The sequence below is a fragment of the Mauremys reevesii genome, linkage group 21, assembly GCF_016161935.1.
Source record: "Mauremys reevesii isolate NIE-2019 linkage group 21, ASM1616193v1, whole genome shotgun sequence".
In the NCBI taxonomy this organism is placed as follows: Eukaryota; Metazoa; Chordata; order Testudines; family Geoemydidae; genus Mauremys; species Mauremys reevesii.
Window position 1 is genome coordinate 5,710,455 of NC_052643.1, and position 19,865 is coordinate 5,730,319.

At 43.3% G+C, this 19,865-nt stretch overlaps 1 protein-coding gene across 7 annotated transcripts in view; it reads right to left on the reverse strand.

Moving 5' to 3' along the window:
* The window catches only part of UBR4 (ubiquitin protein ligase E3 component n-recognin 4), a 115,126-nt gene extending 95,763 nt beyond the window's left edge, over positions 1-19,363 (reverse strand). For all 7 annotated transcript variants that reach the window (XM_039509301.1, XM_039509300.1, XM_039509299.1 and 4 more), the window contains exons 1-21: positions 19,107-19,363; positions 14,162-14,259; positions 13,267-13,370; positions 12,179-12,308; positions 11,912-12,051; positions 11,150-11,252; positions 10,265-10,406; positions 9,767-9,891; positions 8,759-8,883; positions 8,339-8,398; positions 8,036-8,226; positions 7,069-7,168; positions 6,848-6,985; positions 6,177-6,294; positions 5,564-5,751; positions 4,686-4,845; positions 4,456-4,541; positions 2,852-3,021; positions 1,780-2,062; positions 980-1,112; positions 357-436 (exon numbers count right to left, since the gene is read on the reverse strand). In XM_039509301.1, coding sequence (XP_039365235.1) covers positions 357-436; positions 980-1,112; positions 1,780-2,062; positions 2,852-3,021; positions 4,456-4,541; positions 4,686-4,845; positions 5,564-5,751; positions 6,177-6,294; positions 6,848-6,985; positions 7,069-7,168; positions 8,036-8,226; positions 8,339-8,398; positions 8,759-8,883; positions 9,767-9,891; positions 10,265-10,406; positions 11,150-11,252; positions 11,912-12,051; positions 12,179-12,308; positions 13,267-13,370; positions 14,162-14,259; positions 19,107-19,243 — 2,811 coding nt within the window. In that variant the 5' untranslated portion in view covers positions 19,244-19,363. The remainder of the gene's footprint in view (positions 1-356; positions 437-979; positions 1,113-1,779; positions 2,063-2,851; positions 3,022-4,455; positions 4,542-4,685; positions 4,846-5,563; positions 5,752-6,176; positions 6,295-6,847; positions 6,986-7,068; positions 7,169-8,035; positions 8,227-8,338; positions 8,399-8,758; positions 8,884-9,766; positions 9,892-10,264; positions 10,407-11,149; positions 11,253-11,911; positions 12,052-12,178; positions 12,309-13,266; positions 13,371-14,161; positions 14,260-19,106) is intronic.
* Between the last annotated feature and the right edge of the window lie 502 nt (positions 19,364-19,865).

A 19,865-nucleotide genomic window follows, 5' to 3' on the forward strand; every position in this document is an offset into this window, starting at 1 on the left:
CAGCTCTTTTCAGCCACAATTTACTTCTATGCAGCACAGGTGGACTTTACATATCCCACTGGGCAAATCACTGCAAGACTATATGGGCTAGGTGAGCTGGGATTATTTCACCAAATATCTGCTTTCAAGTTAGGATTTGTACGCTGCTTAACTATAAAGTATTCAAACCCTTCGTTTATTGTCTTATACTAACATCTATTCAGCTAGCACACACAGTTCTGTTTTAATGCAGTACTAAATTAAATCCCTGGGCAGCTTGTGTCTCATATCTCAGTTACAGTGCTGGTCATTTTCTATGCTGGTTTCCCTAATGTAATTCAGGCTCAGAGAAAAGTCTTTAACGAAATTCCAGGTACCATGTTATCTAGGCGGTTCAGGTCATCTTCCGACGCTTCTGGTGACAGGATGCAGTAGAATCTGGGCTGTGGAACTGCATCTGGGACACAGATACCAAAGGTATAATTCAAAGTTAAATTTTAACAATTGAAGAGATTAACAATACTGCTGGCATATGATCATTGGTCATTTTTTTCCCCTCAAAAGACAAGTCACTTAGAAAGTAAAAATCTGCTAAAAAACAAGACTGTCTATATGTCACATATATAACCATAAAAGGGTGCACAGATTAAGTGATTGATGCATGTCTAGCGATTGAGTACTGTTTCCAGTTTTAAAATAAAGATTATAAAATTCCTAAATCTATACAGCACATGAGTAAGGCATGTTTTGTTCAATAAGCAATGTCTGGGCAATGCTAGAGGTCTGCAGGTTTCCTCCATCTCCCCTTCTGTGTAAAATTACAAGTAATTTATTCATAACAAGCCTGGTATTTAGTCTAACGTGTCTTAAACCACACTCCAAAGTTGCTGAAAGGGACTTCTTTGACTTTGCTCTGCAGCACCACATGCTGGAGCACTCATTATGCAACTATAATCCCACGACTAGGAGTAAAATTTTACTGAACAACTTCCCTTCTGACCTGATGAGCAGTGTTTGGTCCAGTTTTCTTCCACTTCTTTAAATCCATGATAGAGAGGGACAGAGATTCTTCTACTACTATCCTGGGATCCACTCACCCACCCAAAGGGTTGGGTTAGCAGGTTATACTGTACCTATGTAAAAAACACGGCACACTGGTTATAAGAAAAATATACAACCCCCTGCACTAAAACACATGAACTTTCCCAACTTGTGAGGAGTCAGAGATAGCACTGAGCACACAGCTGGAGACTGTTCCATACTTTTCAGCCAGTGAAGTAAAACTACTGTCAAGATACTAAGGAGATACTCCAGAGAATAGTCTGCAAAACATTGTTCCAGATTAATGAGGTGCCAGTGCCAAAGACTTAAACAAAGCAATAGAGATGAGCTAAACTCAAAGAACTTTACCTGAAGGGTATTTGAGAATACATGCAATAGTAAAAAGGCACTTTTAGGCCTCTATTCTTATTAGAAAGAAAGCAGGTTTACTGCTCTGGGCTTTGCCTTATTAGTAACCGGTGCTGCCCAGCATGTATTCACTTATAACAGCAGTTATGCCTGAGTACAAAGCCACATAACACACCACCCAAATCAGCTGCTGGAAATTAACAGCTCCAATTGTGTCACTAACTGAATGTAACCTTGCATGCTGTTAGTGAAATCAGAACAAGGAGTTACTGGAAATGCCAAAAGGGAGACACATAGGAACGGGAATACAACAAGGAGACTACCTGGTTTAGGTCATTGCTGAGCGATTATTTGATTAAACATTGGAAACATGCATCCTCAATCCCTTACTTGCTCAAACAGGTATACAGGAACTTTGGAATACTGATGAAGCAGGTAGTCGAACACCAGTAGCAGGCGAGCCAGGATAAGGGGCACAGACCGCAGCTGGGAGTCCATGTTCACAGTCAGTTCCAGGATGGTCTGGATACAAAGGGTCAAGATAGACCTCCGGCCTTTCTCTGAGAAGTTGTGGAAAATAAGCAATAGCAGCTGGAGGTGCTCAACATTCAGATCTTCTGTGTCATTAGGAAGAGCTCCCTGCAGAGCATTTTGTTTCAGTGTGCCCACAAATCTGCCAGCAACAGGAAAGAGGTTCAGTAAGAAGTTTTTTCTTCTAAAGAGTGATCCATAGATCACACTATTGCAAGGAGACTTTCACTGAAGCAAGCTAGCTGATTAAGATGCACATTTTAATCATGATTTCTTTCTACTTGATCAAGCAATGCAACTAGAGTCTTGTTTATGACCTCAGCCTTACTATGCGAATATTGCGATTTCACAAATTAACCATAACTCCACTGAAGGATGCATTAAAGTGAGACTGTGGAAGAGACTTTATGCCCTATATAAACACAAACAGCAAAGAACTTTTGAAGAGAAATATAACAAGCTAAAAAAGAGAAAGATGTGCGTGTGCCCCAGCAGGAAAGGCTGTAAGTCAGCCAAACCACACCAGACTATTGTACAGTTTCACATTTAAAAACAAGTACATAGGAGTCAAGGCTTGGCAGAAAGGAGCTCACATACCACAATGATGGGCTTGGTATGAGGCACCAAAATAATGTGATTATTGCCTTTTCTTTTTAAAAATCAGTGCTGCTGGAGCCATTCTACTCATCCAGGTCTTGATACTTTTATCAAAGTGTTCCCACTCCCTATTTTCATCCAGGGGCTGAATCTCCCCCCTCTTCCAAGCTTTACATCCTTCCTCTGTAGGATTTTCCTATTTTTTTTTTAGGACAAAATGTCTGGTCATTGGATTCATCTGTCCAGAAGAAAATATCATCTCCTAGGAAATTAGCGGTCATGGGAGAGAGCACGTCACTTATTTTTAGTCATGATATATATAACATTTTCTTACCTCTCCCAAACTTTAAGGCATTCTGGGACATCAGGGTCTCCCTGAGCACTGGCTTTGTGCTGCCAGATAAGAAGAAGCCGAGACAGCACAGACAGACTCTGAGGATGGATGTACAGAGGCCATGGTCCTTCAGAGAAAGGGGCTATTCCCAGCTGCTGTAGAAGAGTGTTCTGGCACAAGACAACAGATACACAGTTGAGAGGAAAGCCTTACACGTTGCTTTAAGTAACTAAAAGACTTCAACAAACCAAAGGTGATAATAAATGGTAGGGCTCTAAGTGGATATATATAGGGTTAATGCAATGGTATTTCACCTCTGAAAAGTTACAATATTTGGTACATGTACTAAGTAAAATATGGCATAGGTACCAAGTGAAGTTACGCTGAGGGGCTTTTATTTATTTATTTATTTTTTAAAGCCTCCATCTACACCATAGGGGACTTTTGTTACATAAAAAAGTCTAGGGAAAAATAGCATGAGTCCTGCTCACTTATGAGACCCAATACTGGCACAAGAGATGGTGCTTTGGCAGAATGGTAGACAGACTTGCAGTCTATAGTTACTCTGCCTGACAATCATGGATCCTATTTCATTGTCAAAAGCTAAAACTCAGGTATCCTTAGGAGTGGGGGGATGTGGGGAGCGGAAAAAAAACAAAAATATGACCAAAGGAGAATGGACCGATACCTTTTATTGTGCCCCAAAAACAGGAACATATGGACATGTGAAAGGAGAGATTTCACCTGAAACCACTGATCTGAAGCTCTTTAAACTCTAATTACACTTATTAAGTATGCTAAGCAACAATGCAAGAGGTTAACTAGTGGCAATACAGTCTCTGGAAGGCCCTTCATGCACTACCTCTTTATTTGCCAGAGTGTTTAAGTGCTATTTTCCACCCCACTCTCTAAAGTGCCATGTCTCCAGTAAATTCTAACCAGAACCGGAGAGGTGATCCCCACTTCAACACTCCACTCCTACTGAGTGCAGTTATGCTCACTCCCTGTTCACGTGTCAAAAATGTAGATCTAAAAAAAGAGTAACTACTTCAAAAAATTACTGTATTTAAACTATGGGGGAAAATAGTCCACAAAAGGCATAGGGATTTGATACACTACTGAAACAGATTTACAAACCCTCTTCTTATAGCATTAAGCTTGGTCAGTACATGTCCTGACAAAGGAACCTAGAGGCTACACGGTTAGTATATGAAAGCAAAACAGATCAATCATAAAAAGCCAAGCAGGAAATTCCTACAGTAAAATGCACATTCAGAAACAATTCTTCAAAACTAACAGCATCCTAGACATGGAGAATTATTCAGTTTTCCCTTTAAACATCTCTGGAGTTCAGCAGACTAATTCAAAGCCCCTTACAAATGAGTCTTGAGGCAGGCTGCTGCTCTCCAACTGTATTCATTCTGGGGACTACTCTGTAGAAAAAGCATCGCCTCAGGAAGCATCTCCTCTGCCAGCCCCACAATATCCCACTGCTTGGTGTTCGAAAGGGGCTCTGTAGTCAGAAGCACTGATGTACTAACACAGAATGTATTGTCCATGTGAATTCAACACCAGACACAAATGCTTTAATTTTACATCCTAACCTGCAAGGTAGGGGACTGTAGGTCCGAGGTCACCAACGAATGGTTGAAGTGATACAATGCAGCAGCAAATTCCTCATCTGATGTGCCTGAAACACAAAAGAGATTAGGTCAGTTACTACTACAGCTCTACTTGGCGAATCATGATCCCAACACTGGACAAAGAAAACCCATGTTAAGTAGAACCCCCCCATCCTAGACGTTCCCAGAGTAAAGAAGTTCTGCTCACTCACCCTTCAGCCCATCCTTGTCCACTTCCTTGATGATGCTAGCCAGCGTGGCCATGTGCTGCTCTGAAAGAGACACACTCAGGTAGTTGCGAATGAAGTTGTTCCTGGAGTTCAGCATGGAGGAAGTAATGAAGTTCAGAATATTGGAAGCCAGGCTTAAAAACTAGAAGGAAGAAACAGATATGCATTTATCTTAGAAACACCAAAATCCAATGGGGGGTCAAAGAAACACTAAACAAAAAACTCATTGCTAGATATGCTAGATAATTCACCACCCAGCTGCACTCTTCCTCCATTACAAGCCAATAATTAGAGTTCAGATTTACTTCTCTCTTCTCATTACAATTGGACTGCTTTACAGTTGCTCTGCTTGTCTGCCATTACACAGTTTCTAGTCTTCAAGACAAGCCCACTGGGATGAGTGGTTCTCTCATTCAGCTGCTATCATTTCATATAGCTGTCTAAAGAGCTTGCAAATCCATTATCTTTCTCAACAGCAGCATTAATTTTCACCATTGCCCAAAGGAATTGTTTGTCTGACAAAGTGCAGTTAACATTTCCATTTATAATTTTGCCCTCATATTCCCTCACCCCCTCCAACCTAAATCGATATCTTAATTATTCTCTCCTTGGACAATAGCAATTATTAATACATGTCTCCAGATAGAGTAATGCAAACAGCTCCTTCTGAAGCCAAGATCTTTGGCAATCAGACCCACGGCCATTCACCGTCTACTCCCGCTTGCCAGTGACTCTCAATCAGCAATATAATAAAATGCCTGGATTTAAACTGCTACATGCCAGACTAACAAGCCTCTTTGGCCACTGTTCAGTGCTACATCTCACTAATTACATAATTAATCACGGAGATCATAGCATACCAATTCTGGGTCCTTGCGGCTGGCCAGGATGTTCCCATTCTCCCCAGTAGTCTGTTTGTTGGGGCTTTTCACTCTAGGGGAGCTCTCCAGGGGAGGTGGGGGAGGTGGCGGCGGGGGGGCCACTTTCTCTTTACTTGGAGAAATCGTTTCTTCAAACCATTGCCCAAGGATGGGTTCGCTGTCATCATCTAATAAAGAGCACATGGAAAACAATGATACAGATGCAAAATGATATTGCTTCTACAAGCTAGTTCACTAACGGCAATACCAGAAGCCCTACAACTTCACCGACCCTTTCAGTCACGAGGCCAGTGAGCCATATCCTCATTCAGCAGGGACTCACTTATGAGGGGGGAGAATTCTCCGTCTTCCCCAAAGTCCCATTTGGGGCAGACACTGCCAACCCCGTAACGCTGAGGGGAGCTGACTTCAGTACCTACAAAGCATAGCTGGTATTTCTTTTTGCCCACTGATCCTAACAGATGAGTTTAATTCTTAAGCACCACAGTGTAATCCAGTCCTGGGAGATAAAAGCTTCGTACACGGGCTTCCAGGATGTTGAAAAATAAAACGCGTAAGATCTAGCGTTAAGATGCTTGCTGAAAACCATTACCTTGGCTGCTGTCCTCTTCAGTGCTGCTGAAGTCATCCTCATAGTAGGTATTAGAATCAGTAGAGGCACTCGCGTCACTGCTCACGGAACCCTTTCTCTGACGTTGCAAGATGCAAGCCTTAAAAGAACAGCAGAACAAGTTAAACCACAAGATCAAAACTTGAAGGTACAATAGATGAGAACAGACTTGCTTTCAAATCCTCGGCATTTATTTTTTCATACCCTTCTACTATAGTTCTGCTCAAATTGCATACTGGCATTTCTAACAAGACTTTCTTCTAAGTTACATCCATCATTTTCTGGGGCGGCTAATGCAGCGCCCACACAAAGACTCCAAGGTACATTTCACATATCAGTCTAAACATGAAGACTCCCCTTCTGTACACAGGACCCTTATTTTCTCTCCCGGGAGAGAATGGTCATGAATAAATATTTAGTTCACTGGGACTATCTGAGAAGAGAGTCTGTCATAGTCACATCCTCTCCTATTCTATAAAATGGGAGACATCCAATTCCTTGTTGATTACTTATAAATGTCACAAGTTAACACAGTTCTAAGTTCGTCTACTTAGCATGTAGATTGATACCTGCAAGAGGAACTCTCTCTTGCAGCTCTCGCTGTTTAACTGAGAGAAGTTCCATGACAGAACTATCAAAGTGCCATCTCCTACCTTTCTATAAGAAGTGGAGAGCAAAGTCAGCAGCAGATTAGTGAGTGGTACGGAATCAATCAGACGTTGAATCCTCTGAATTGATGTGCTCTGAGCCATGACGTTCAGCACTGCTGGGGGACCATCAGTCTCCCATCCCTAGGGGACAGCATCAAAGGACGGTTCAAAGCATGTTCCAATGAAGAAGACTATTTAAGAAAATCAGTGTGCCACCTTCTCACCTTGTGTAGTGCCTCCACCTGCAGATCTTGAAAGAGGGATGTTAAGAGTTTGATGGCATGATTTGCTAACACCACTGACAGAACACCAAACCCCTGATGTCTGCAGAAAAAGAAAAGGTCTTAATATTAATATTTTAATCACTATTCTAATGCTATCGACTTGTCTTCTTTGGCAGTTCCTATAGAATTATCAATTCAATCCCTCCATTTTACATCACTTTGTCACCTCTGAGGTCTTTAAACCAGACAGTAACATATATTCTGAATGGTTAGAGTATCAACAACATTGCTGGATGTTTATATCCATTATATTTATGTCTCATTTGCGATACCAGCCAGACCAAGTGTATACAATTTAAATTTGTACAATAAGGGGAATAGGATAATTAATTTTAGCATTTAGTTCAAGTGAAAACAATAATTCACTTGAAAATATTCTTCCATTTGAGGGCAAGGCTTACGCATTCCTACCACCCCACAACTGCATCTGCTACTGTAGAGTCATGAATTGACTGGAGGAGAGGAAGCTCACTAAAGGGTGCCAAACCCTACTAGACAGAAATCTAGGCTCTGCTCACCCCATGGTACACAATGCCTCATCCAGTCCAACACAAGATATATATTCCCTCCCCGCAAAAGTACCTGGCGCTAAGCCTAAAGTGGAATCTTCATACTCCGTTACAGATTTAAAACAAACCACTCCTCTTACTAAGTACTATCTAAAAAAGAGGCACAATATAATTTGTGAAAAATTAACAGACCAATTTCTCAGTCATCTCACTCAGTTTAAACTGAAAGGGAAAAAAACTGAAGCAATATGAACGGGTTGATTATGAAGGTGGGGTGGGTGGGGGCAGGAAGTCTCTTCGAGAAGACAACCAGACTCAGAGGTAACAGCCACAGTGTAACAGAACAATATCATAGTGATGTGCTTAAACTGATTAACTTAGAGCAGGTATTCACATACCCTTTCCCAGGTCCCAACTTGGGAGACCCAACTCCCTCTTTGGTACGAGCAATGATGTCTCTGACTCGAAGAGCAGCCAATGGGTCTTTCTCCTTTCCCTTATCAGCCAGGGCAGTGGGGTTGAGGTTCAAGATGAGGAAGAGGCTGTTGAGCAAACACCAGGCCCCAAGCAGCTGGAAATTCTGATAGTGCTAGCGTTCGAACAGTGAAAAAACCCAGACAACCATGTAAATCCAACTGACCAAATGCACCACCACAAAGTTATAACAAAGAAAAAGGTTCCCGATGGGATGGGATTATTACCTCTCCCCCTGCACGGCGCGAGTTGCTGATGGCTTGACCAATCATTTCATATATTTCAAGCTGTAAGTAAAACCAAAAATCCTCGTAATCTTGCAGCGCTCTATTAGACAAGTCACTAAACCATTCCACGCATTACTCAAACACCCTTCTCTGAAGCTTGCTCGGTTCCACTCCGCAGTAAACCTCCCCACTGCAAACTCTCAGATATTACTAGCTTATATTGGTATCAATCTTTCTTCAGGTGTCAGCAAGTCCAGTGCCAGGGACCAAGAGAAGCTCAAACAGTTAAAATTGTTAGGCACTTCCATGTGAAAGACCTAAATGGAGTTTCCCCTGGTCCTTTGCGTCGTTGACAAAAATAAAGTGAAAACAAGACAACTGCTCTCCCTTAAGCAGTTGCATTCCACACCATCAACTTACACATTTCTGTACAATGGTGGCAGCATCATTTTCGTAATCATCTTCTTTAGAACTTGTGGATCCAGTTCGTACCTGCTGGGTGCTGCCCACGTGCAGGATTGCCATGCATGTTGCCACACTCACACCTGATGAAAGAAGAGGGCAAAGGACCACATTACAGTTAAGAGCTGATCTTGGAAATCTATATTCCTGTTCACTTACACTACAGTCAGCAGTGCAGAAACCACACATGGAGTTGACTAGGCCAGGAATATTCACTATTCCAGTTGGAAGAAGAGAGAATATTTTCAGTTACCCTAAAACAACAAAGTTACATACAACCTAATACTCAGGAGGGAATCTGATATAGCAGAAATTATTAACAGAGAAAACTTTACACACTGATTACACATTTTCATAATTCTGGGGTATTTACACACACTTGGGAGACAGGGCTGAATTCTGGGTATAACTAGCAAATCTAAAGGATAAACTCTGGGAAATATTCTAAGTCCTGAATAACAAAGCAAAGCAGAAAAGGTAAAAGATGACAACTAAGGAAGTGTTTCATTACTGAACCTGTGCATCCCAAGGTCAGGTTTGCAAGGACTGCCAACACTAACCAATGCCTCCTCAGTCAAAGCAACTCTGCATTAGCGCTGTCCATGGACATTTTGGTGACATTACAACAATTTCCTGCTTAACTTAAACACAATACTGCCAAGTCAGCCTTCAGATTTACAAGAAGGAAAGGGCACACTTAGTTCCTAGTGCTATGGGCTGGGAGCACTGCGTTACAGAGGCAAACCCCAGGGAATTCAGCATGCCTCTTGCTCCATCCAATCAAGGTCAGCCTTTACAGAGTGTCCTGTTCAGTGCACCCTCAGCACGAAGGGAGGAGGTCATTGTTTGGGTCTCAAAGGTGCAGGTTACAAAGCAGGGGAAATGAAGAGCTACTTAGGGCTCCGAGGAGAGAGAAAAGACTTTTGATCTCTAGAAACGTGATGCTACCAAAGGACATTAACTCACCTGCATAAAGGCAGCTGAGGGCAAGAACAGTCACATCCTGCAGCCGTGTGGGAGTCAGGGGCTCCAACACAGGGAGAGACAAAGTATCCAGTGCCATGGTCACATCTATCACTAGCGAATGAAACCTATAACAATCATTGAAATGAATTAAGAAAAGCACAGTAATAAGGTAATAGGTAATAATTGGAGATATACCAATCTCCTAGAACTGGAAAGGTCATCAAGTCCAGCCCCCTGCCTTCACTAGCAGGACCAATTTTTGCCCCAGATCCCTAAGTGGCCCCCTCAAGGATTGAACTCACAACCCTGGGTTTAGCAGGCCACCAAAAAAACCAACAACTGAGCTCCCCCCCCCACAGTACACTCTGGAGAGGACTTTCTGGCATCAAATGTCTAACAGAAGAGAGACAGTGGCCAATACTGAATCCCTTGTACATTCATACTCTCTCATATAGCACACCCAATATTAACGAAGGAAGAAAAATTGAAATCGCTTACCCATTGCGGACTGCAGTGGCATCTGCTACAGTTGCTGGCATAATGAAAAACGAGTTGGCCGACACTGCATCCTGAAATCGATTTATGTATCGCAAAAAGTAAGGGAGGTTCAGACACACTCGCAGCAACTTTTCAGAGCCACCTATCAGACATAAATCAGAGAAAAAATGGGCCATTGTTTTACCTTTGTTGTTCCACTGGGTGGCTTTAAAACTAGAATTAAGGTGACAGAGTGGATGAGTCACTGGCTTAAATCAGTGGGGATAAAATTTCCCCTGTATTTCACTTGTGGCATTATCTTTAAAATGAATGCAGTTGCAATTTGTTGTGAGGAAATATAGGGATGGCACCACAGATTAGGTAACTGGGATAGACACACAATTTAAAATCTTGTTTAAATACACCACAGGAGAGCAGCCAAAAAAGTAACAGAAAATGTTTGTGTGGCTACATGGAAGGTCTCATGCTCATCTTGTGTGGCACATTAGACCTAACTTATGCAGCAGCGACTCCCAACCTAATCACTCATGCCCAGTCAGTCTGCCACCTCTTGTCATTGTACACTGCCTTTTTCTATGTATCATTGTTATTTGCATGTAAGTGAAATTATCTTCATCCTGTTCCTAACAAACAAGTATCCACATCACAGCCGCCATCTTTATTGGCAATCTCAATTCAAAGCACTCATGGAGGATGAACTCAACCTCCGCTCATAGAGCTAGTTCTTTCAGGTTAGGGATGGCAGGGTGTGATATAGGGCAGGCTTGCACTATCGTTACCCATGTTGCATCTCTGCAGTAGAGGACTTCAGGCTCCAGGGATCACATTCTGGGACCTTCCAAGAACACTTTTTTTTTTTTTTTTAAATTAAAAGCTCATTCTTACCAAGCTCTTGCAGGCTGGCTACATTCTGAGCAATGAATATACTTTTGGTCTTCGCCGCAGAGGCTTGATCTGTGGATGTCTGATTATCACTTTCTCCTTCCACCTAATAAACAAGTAGATGTTAAATACAGCAGCGGTTCTCAACCAGGGCTTCAGGGCCCCCTGGGGGGCCGTGAGCAGGTTTCAGGGGGTCCGCCAAGGAGGGCCAGCATTAGACACGCTGGGGCCCAGGGCAGGAAGCCAAAGCCCCAGCACATGGGGTTGAAGTCCAGGGCCCCGAGCCCCACCCCCTGGGATTGAAGCCTGAGCAATGTAGCTTTGGCGTGGGTCCCCAGGCAATTGCCATGATTGCTACCCCCTAATACCAGCCCTGGCTTTTATATGCAGAAAACCAGTTGTGGCGCAGTTGGGCCATGGAGAACCCTGAAATACAGGACAACCAGCATATGAAAATGGGCTGTTACTGCAGGTCTCTTTATGGGAGCGAGACTGATCTACAACACAACTCAACAAGGAGCCACACCTACAAAGATGTTAGCTTTCCATACTGTGATAAATCAACCACCACCAAATTTACCATACTTTCCTCCACCTCATTGCCACTCACCCACATGCAAATGAGATTTAACCAGTGCAGAAGAGCTTCATCTGAGTGTACATATTAAAAGCTCCCTGTTCATCTCCTATAGCCTTCTGCCCATTCCTATGCTCACACAATAGTATTAGGAATGTGGCACTTCTATTCTAAGGCTGTTTGTTCACCTGGGTGTCTGGAACAAGAGATGGTGATGCTGTCACTCTAGGGTTAAAAACTGATGTCAGTTGATTCAGGAAGTTCATCTGCACCTCTTTCTGTCGCAGTTCAGGGTTCACTGGAGAGGCCAACTCTTTCTGATCCTCCACTGCAGAGGCAGAAGAAGAGGGTCATTCCACATGCCAAGGGTAGGAAGAGTGCAGTGCTTTGTATACCTAAGGGAAGTACTGCATTGAAACAACAAGAATGTGCTAAGATTACATTGAAGCACTTACCATCAGAGAGGGTTTTGATGGTCTGAGGCAGCTTGGCTGATTTCATCATTGCTGTGAAAGTAATAATTTCAGTTCTGTCCAGGCGGCTGCAGCCAGTGCAGAGCCCCTTTATCAGCAGAATCAGGTGTTTCTACAAAAAGAAGGACACCAAATCAAATCCAAATGCTTTTGTTCACTATTTCTCCCTTAACACTGATTCCCTCTGGGGCACCTGGCATTGGCCCCTGTCAGAAGACAGGATATTGGGGTAGATGGACCTTTGGTCTGACCCAGTATGACCGTTCTTATGTTCTCCTCACAGGCCAAGGCTGATCTCTCATCTAGGGGCATGGAAGGGAATGAACAGCAGATGAGACTTGAATCCTCTCCTTGCTACGGAACAGTACTTGGAGAAGCAATCTTTCCGATAGTGCACTCAGGCTCAGAACAAGTAAGTGATCACACTGTGTCTGAGCCTCAGAAGCCAATTTACTTTTAGGGTTTTAATTGATTGTGAAACTTGGCAACCTGCTGTCTTTTTGTGGAAGAGAAACTCTCCCGAGGAGAGGAACACATGACCAGAGAAAAGTTTGTTTCTTACAAAAATAGAACAAATGAGTTGGCAATGCAGAAGCATCTCTCAAGATCACAATATTAAAGCAAAGCAGAGAAAAAAGAAAATCAGAATGGATGTTTGGAGCTCTATTTAATCACAGATCTGGAGGCAACGCTCATCTTAATGCCTGCACACAGGAATTCTGGAAAAAGAAGGCATTAACAAGGAAGATCCAGTAGGTTACGAGTACCATGTGTGGCAGGCGGGCAAGGGAAGGTGAATTAGGTCACTTTCCATCCCTGCAGAAGCGTTTCCTGTCTCTCTCCTTTTTCCTGCTCCCCCACAACCCTTATCCAACTGAGGATGCGGCAACAAGATGGTGTTACAAGTGTTACCCTTCTAGGGCACTAAATCTTAAATATTTCTAGAATAACTTTGCATCTTGCAACTGGTCCCAGAATTACACTGGAGCAGACACTAAGAAGGAAGAAGCCGTGTACCCTTTCTCTGATACAGTTCTGCTTCCAGTCTCAAAATCCACCCTTTGACTCACCTGTGAAACTGCACACGCCTCATCTGGATTTTCAAGTCGCAGTAGTGAGAATTCGATCAGAACTTTACAAGCAGCTGCCACGGACTGCAGCTGGTTCCTGGGGACTACAAAAGTAAAAGGCTTGTATCACTTAACCCCATCTTCTGAGAGTTAAACCGCTGCAATATATTCTTAACGCTACTGAAGAAAACAGTACGCAGGAGAGAGAAGAGAGAGTCGGATCCCAATACCCTTATAAATAGCACCTCACTCCACAATGAGTCCCAGTAACTTCAACAGAACCACTTGCAAAGTAACATACTGTATTGAGAGAAGGTTAAGTTTAATCTATTTCTTTATTAGACAATAAAATACAAGGAACATCTGTAAAGCAAGAATAATTATCTATACTGGTGTAAGGGCCACCACAGACACAAGGGATACTATAATAGTACACCTCTACCTCGATATAATGCTGAACACGGGAGCCAAAAAATCTTACCGCGTTATATCAAACTTGATTTGATCCACCGGAGTGCGCAGCTCCATCCTCCCCCGGAGTGCTGCTTTACCGTGTTATATCTGAATTCGTGTTATATCGGGTGGCGTTATAACAGGGTAGAGGTGTATTTGATATTTTGCATTACAATGACTCTAAAAGGCTTCAATAACTAATGTGAAAGGTCATAAAGCAAAGAGTTCCCCATTAGTTTTGTATTAGATTTCACTTACAATGCCTAGATCCTTAGGTCTGTGCTTCCCCCACACTCGTAAACAGGCTGCCAGAACGACAGCTGGCAAGTGCCAGACCCACAAGCTCTCCATTAACATCCGATTCAGAAAATAGACTTGAAGCAAGTCCCAAAAAATTACATCCCAGTCACTAGACAAGAAATAGGACATGCTGAACACTTACTTAGGCCACACACTGTAGTGATGTAATGAGTGGAGAGCGCCACAAAGGAGGAGTAGAAGGGCTCATATTGTTTGTCATGGTGCAGGATTTCAGATTCACTGCAATAAGAAAACATAGCAGGAAAGTAAGTCAGATGTATAAAATAATAGTAAATGTTTGAGTGCTTTGAAAATGTGATGTATTTATTAATACATGGAAGGCAAGAGGATTTAAAATCCACATATATATTCAAAACAAAACATGTGGAATAAAACTATTTTTCTCTGAGCAATGCAGCATCTCTGCTCTTCCCTATGTGCAAGGAGCTTTCTGACATCACCCATGTGCACTTCTGCATAAACAGCGAAGAAGAAAATACCAAGATCAAAATCAACTGTGGATCTGAGAAGAGAATTCTGATGCCCCACTGATGCGCCTCAACATTAGCATGGATAGGCCCCCTTGGAATGAGAAGGTAGCTGTGTCTTAAGAGCTAATTCAATCCTCAGTTTTTCCTGTGATTGACATAGTGGTACCTATTGTGGTGACACTGTGTGATGTGGATATCTGTCCACTAGCTAATGAATCATATCACACAAGCCATCAGACGGTAGTAATTGTCATTCAGTACCGACTAGATCTGAACTAGTAATTTAGGCTGAAAGACTTGCCTATTGGTCATAGAAAAATGTGGTGATGTGGTTTGACGGCCTACAGAAGACACTTTGCATTAACAAATGAGATACTTCAGTTCAAACCCTGGAATCTACCTAAATTCAGCAGAGGCAGGGGAAGCAGCTAGAACAGTTTCTAGTGACCTGTCCATGATAATACTGAGTCTGCAGAAGAGGCAGAATTGAACCTAGGTCACCTGAGTCGCAGTCCAGTGTCTTAACCACAAGACTATCCTTCCTCTCAGTACATTGTTTTTCTTCAATCTCTGTGCCTGCCTGCAGTCTGACTGCGTGACTGACTTTATCCTGTCCAGTTACCACTGCTTTGGAAGCAGACAAAGATCCAAGAGCAGTTAGAGTGTCCCAATGCTCAGCTAACATTTTCATGACAGTGTCTGTGGACTCCTGTTGGGTTCCATGACCGTGTTCAGTGGCAGACCATGCAACAATAAGAAACTGACAAAGAATGATTTCCCTAATCCCCCGATCAGATACGTAATAAATCACATAGAGACAGTGAGGGAAACATTGGAATAAGGTCTGAGTGAGAGTTTTTCCTCCAACCTATTACAATAAATTTATGGAAAACAAGTGGAAGATACCTTTGCAGTTTCCTGACTCTAATCTCATTGGATGATCTGCCTCTCCCAATAGTCAGCTGAAGAATCCCTATCTTAGTTTTCTGCGTCCCTAGAGTTTAGGTATTTGAAACAGAAAGTCTCCCCACTTCCAAAGTGAATCTATAAGTACTCCTACAGCTTCGTCTTAAATCCCTGGAAACATGAGAGGAAGTTTAATACTCTTTCATCCTGTCTACATGCCTGGTTATATGCTCCAGTGATTTCCACAGCACCACATTTATTATTTATCAGTACTCTGCAGCTATTTATTTTTAGGAAGTTCTTAATGTCAGTCAGCCACTTAGGAACAAACACTTTGCCATACCAGATCGAAACAATGAACCCCCAGGTTTGGTATCCTGTCTCCAGCAGGCAAAATACATCATGCCCTTACGTTAACTGCACACTGGTGTAATCTTAAACATCCAGGAGGATACAAGGAACAACTCCCTGCTGACCTGTGCAGTGATCAGTTAATGACCAGTCTTTACCCCTTTTCTATTTTCCAGTCACATTTTGCCATCTTATTGTGAAACTTATCAGAAATAGAGTAAACTGTGCTACATTCCCTCTCTGAGGGATGAAGACAGCAGGTCTGTAGCTCAGAATTCAAAACTATTTTCTTTAACTTTTACATAGGCAAGAGCAGCCAGTAAGATTCTAGGGGCTTCATTTGATGATATTCAGTTACCAAAAAACAAAACAAAAAAAACCCACTGATTTGCTAAGGTTCACCCCTTCCTACCTCTTGCCAGTATTTTACTTAGTTTTTAATAATTTGGAAGTTCTCAGTACAATTTGTTCCTGTAATTTAGGAATCAGACTGCTTCACCACAAATCCAAAGAATCTAGAGGCTTGAAAATAGACCTCTCCAACGTTCATATTCTCACGTGTTCCGATTCACTAGTAGGTTTTGCTCTTCCACCTCTTTGTGCACAACCGTAAATTAGCAGCAACATCCATACGTGATGTATTTTAAAGAGAACAAGCAAGAAAAACCTGGGGATCCAACAATTTGGCAGCTACTCTAAGCTATTACTACTCTGTTGTGTAAGGCAAATTGTGTGATATACTAATCCCCCCAGGGTTACCTGAGGCCAAAGGTAGAGGAACTAGAATGCAGGGAAATGAAATGTAGCACGAGAGATCTGTTTTTTTATTATGAAAAGAGCAGTCACATGGTCAATAAATCATTAATATTATCATCAGGACTGTTTTTGTAAATAATGAAGCACAGCAAAAATATTCAACTGTGTAACTTATGTTGGGGCACAAATGTTTGTTAAAAATATTAAGATTTCATCATGCTGAAGAATGTTTATTTCACACACAACCAAAACCCTCTGAGAGAAACATATATAAACACAGATTGTAATCTTGGTTTATATTCCGGTAGCACCCAGAGACTCTAATCATGAGCAGGGCCCCATTGTGCTGTTTGGATTCGAGTCAGTGTCTGTTGACTTTAGTGGTTCAGGATCAGACCCTTTACGCACAATAGTTATCACTAAGGCCTCCCTCTTGAAGAGGAACAGACTGACTCAAAAAAAGGTTGTCTTAATGTGTGAACATCTCCCCCAAGTCCATCCCATTTGACCCAAAGAAACTCTTTTTTGTATACACACACTGGATTCCAAGTTGATGGTGCAATTTCACATCATTAATTTCATAATTCAAAGTTAATTTTACAATATTTAAGCAAGAGGGCGAAAACTTTACTAGCTGCCAAACATATGTCATTATGAAAACTCCTCCATTAAATTGTTAATGCCTAAACCTCAGAACCAAAAGCCGCAGTTCTCAGAAAAATAGATCATGTCCTATTTTTAAAAGTTATTTCAAAGTGTTTAAATACATGCACTCTTTATTTATTCGGACTGCATTACATTATGCTTATCATGATAACTGTGCACCTCATGGATGTCATGAATTACACCCGCTGATACGCCCATTAGAAAATTCAACAGTATCTTTTTGAAAATAACTTCTACCATGTCTAAAAGTTGAGCCTGGTTTAAAATATAATCACATGCATTATCTTCTGTTTTCTTCCTCAATTAAGGGTCTTCAAATCTATAGGTTTATGCAGCACCACAGTGGGGCCACAGTCTGAAACAGGAGGTCCAATCTTACAAAGCACAGAGTGCCCTCAACTCCCATAAGCTTCAGTGGGTCTGGAGGGCACTCAACACATCAGATTAGGCCCTCCAAGAACAGTTCTCACAATAATGATGATGTGAATCCATAAATCAGGCCAATATTTTCATTATTGAAGAAAGGACATAAAGGATCAAAGACAGCCATCGATACAACAATCAACATTTTTTAAATATGTATTTTATTAAGGCAGTGATCAATTTGCCTACTCGACAGCTGAGATCCACAAGAGAAAGGCCATGCTAGGGAAGCCTTCAAAAGCAGGATTTGCAGGAAGATTCTTGAATTGCATAAACACATATGCAGGTTTCTAGGTGAACCATCATATACATACGTGAAAAACCTTCCTGCTCTAGGTGTCTACTGTTTGGGGTATTTTGTCTGATTTGGCAAAACAATGTTGTATTGTAACTGTTTTTCTAATGTGGCAAGTTTGGGATTGTTTTTGTTTGTTTGTTTTTTTGCTTCCAAAGAGGAAATTGTGAGTTATATTTATCTGTAACTGAAAATAATGTGGTGGTATTCATACTTAAAGTTTATGCTATACAAGAACTAATAAACCATCAGTCATGCATTAATAACTTTAGAAAATACTCCCAATGGCAAATACACTATGCACTCAAAATGAGACACCTCCAGCTTCTGGGAAAGACAGACCAGATCAGAATCTTGCCTTTGAGTAAAACTTCCACCCTCTGTATTTGTTAAAAATAGTTTCAGTGACAGAACCTAAATCCAAACCCATTTCATCTAAATGAGATGAAGATCTAGTACGCCACTGTCCAAGGACCTCAATAGTTTGCATTATGCAGCATATAAAATCATAACACATTAACCAGAGAAATATGAAGACAGAACAACAGTCTAAAAATATGTGACGGGTATAACTGCCAAGGATAAGGCAGAGCTCATCTTTTTTACAAGACACCAAATAGCTACAGAAAATGGAGAAAAGGGATATGACCCTATCCCCACTTGTGAGCAGCAATCTGAGGAGCCCAGGCTCTCAGAAGTTGGGAAGAGGCAGGATGCTAGTGCTCCTACCAGGGTGTTGTCCCCTGGACACTGCTTGGGGTTCCATTTTCCATAGTAGCCCCGGGCTAGCGGCTGTTGGATGCATTTAAGCCCCACCCCATCCCTGTCAGGATGGGGGAAAGTGCTGACACCTTCCCCGTGCCCACTCGTGCTGGGAGCGCCCGCCCGTCTAGCCCTGCCCAGGTCTCCCAGAGGATCCATTGCTGTCACCTGCCCGCAGCGGCAGGACACCGAGCCTGGTCAGTTTCAGCCTGGGGCCGCTCGGGAAAGCGCGGAGCTGCCGCCGAGGCCCGGGAGCGGCGCCTGGCTGCAGGCTCGGGGCTCTGCTCAGACTGGGCAGGCAGCGCTAGAGGGGCTCGGCCGGATCCGCCCCGCAATCCGGCGGGGGCACGGGAAGAACGGGGCAGGGCAGGGGCGGGAGGGGCAGGCGCGGTGCTGGGGGCCCTCTCCGACCCTCTCCCCCGCTGCCCCGGCCCCACCTCTCGATGACCGAGGCCAGCAGCTGCGGCAGCTCCCTCATCTCGAAGGCCGAGTAGGAGGCGGAGAGCAGCGGCCGCACCGCCACCTCCCAACCCGGCTCCCCCGGGGTCTCCGCTCCGCCACCCGACGCCGCCATCTTGTTGCCGCCTCCTCGGTTGGGTGAGGGGCGGGGGAAGGGGAAGAGAGACAGGAAACGCTTCGGCAGGGACGGGAAGTGACCTAATCCCCCCCCTCCCTGGCCTGCGCGCGACGCACAGTACCGCGGCTCAGCCCTATGACGTGTACAGACGCTACGGCTTGCCGCGAGAGGCGCTTTGTTGAGGCGCGTGCGCAGATGAGTCAGCAACATTTGGGCACATGCGCAGGAGACTATTTTCGTGCCCGCAAGCTGCGCATGTGCAGCAGGTGGGTAAAGTCGCGCTCCCATGCTCAGCTGTGCTTTACGGTGGCCGGAGCAGAAGCCAGGAGTGTTGGGCTCTCACCTCTGCCAGAGCCCCACACTGTCCTGGGACTGGCTGTCAGCTCACTCCTGCCGGGTCAATGCCAGGCACTGGTGCACATGCACCCCTCCTCCAAGCGTCTCAACCCAAGCACCCGTAACTCCCTCCCGGTTCACTTTCACTCTACCGAGTTTGTCATTTGGCACACAATCTAGTCAAAGGGCATAGCACAGCTCTGTATGGGGTTATTTAAGGTGTAACAGTTGGGAAAAGGTTAAGAGTCCGCCACTTGTGAGATCACACAGAGATGGGTGCTGT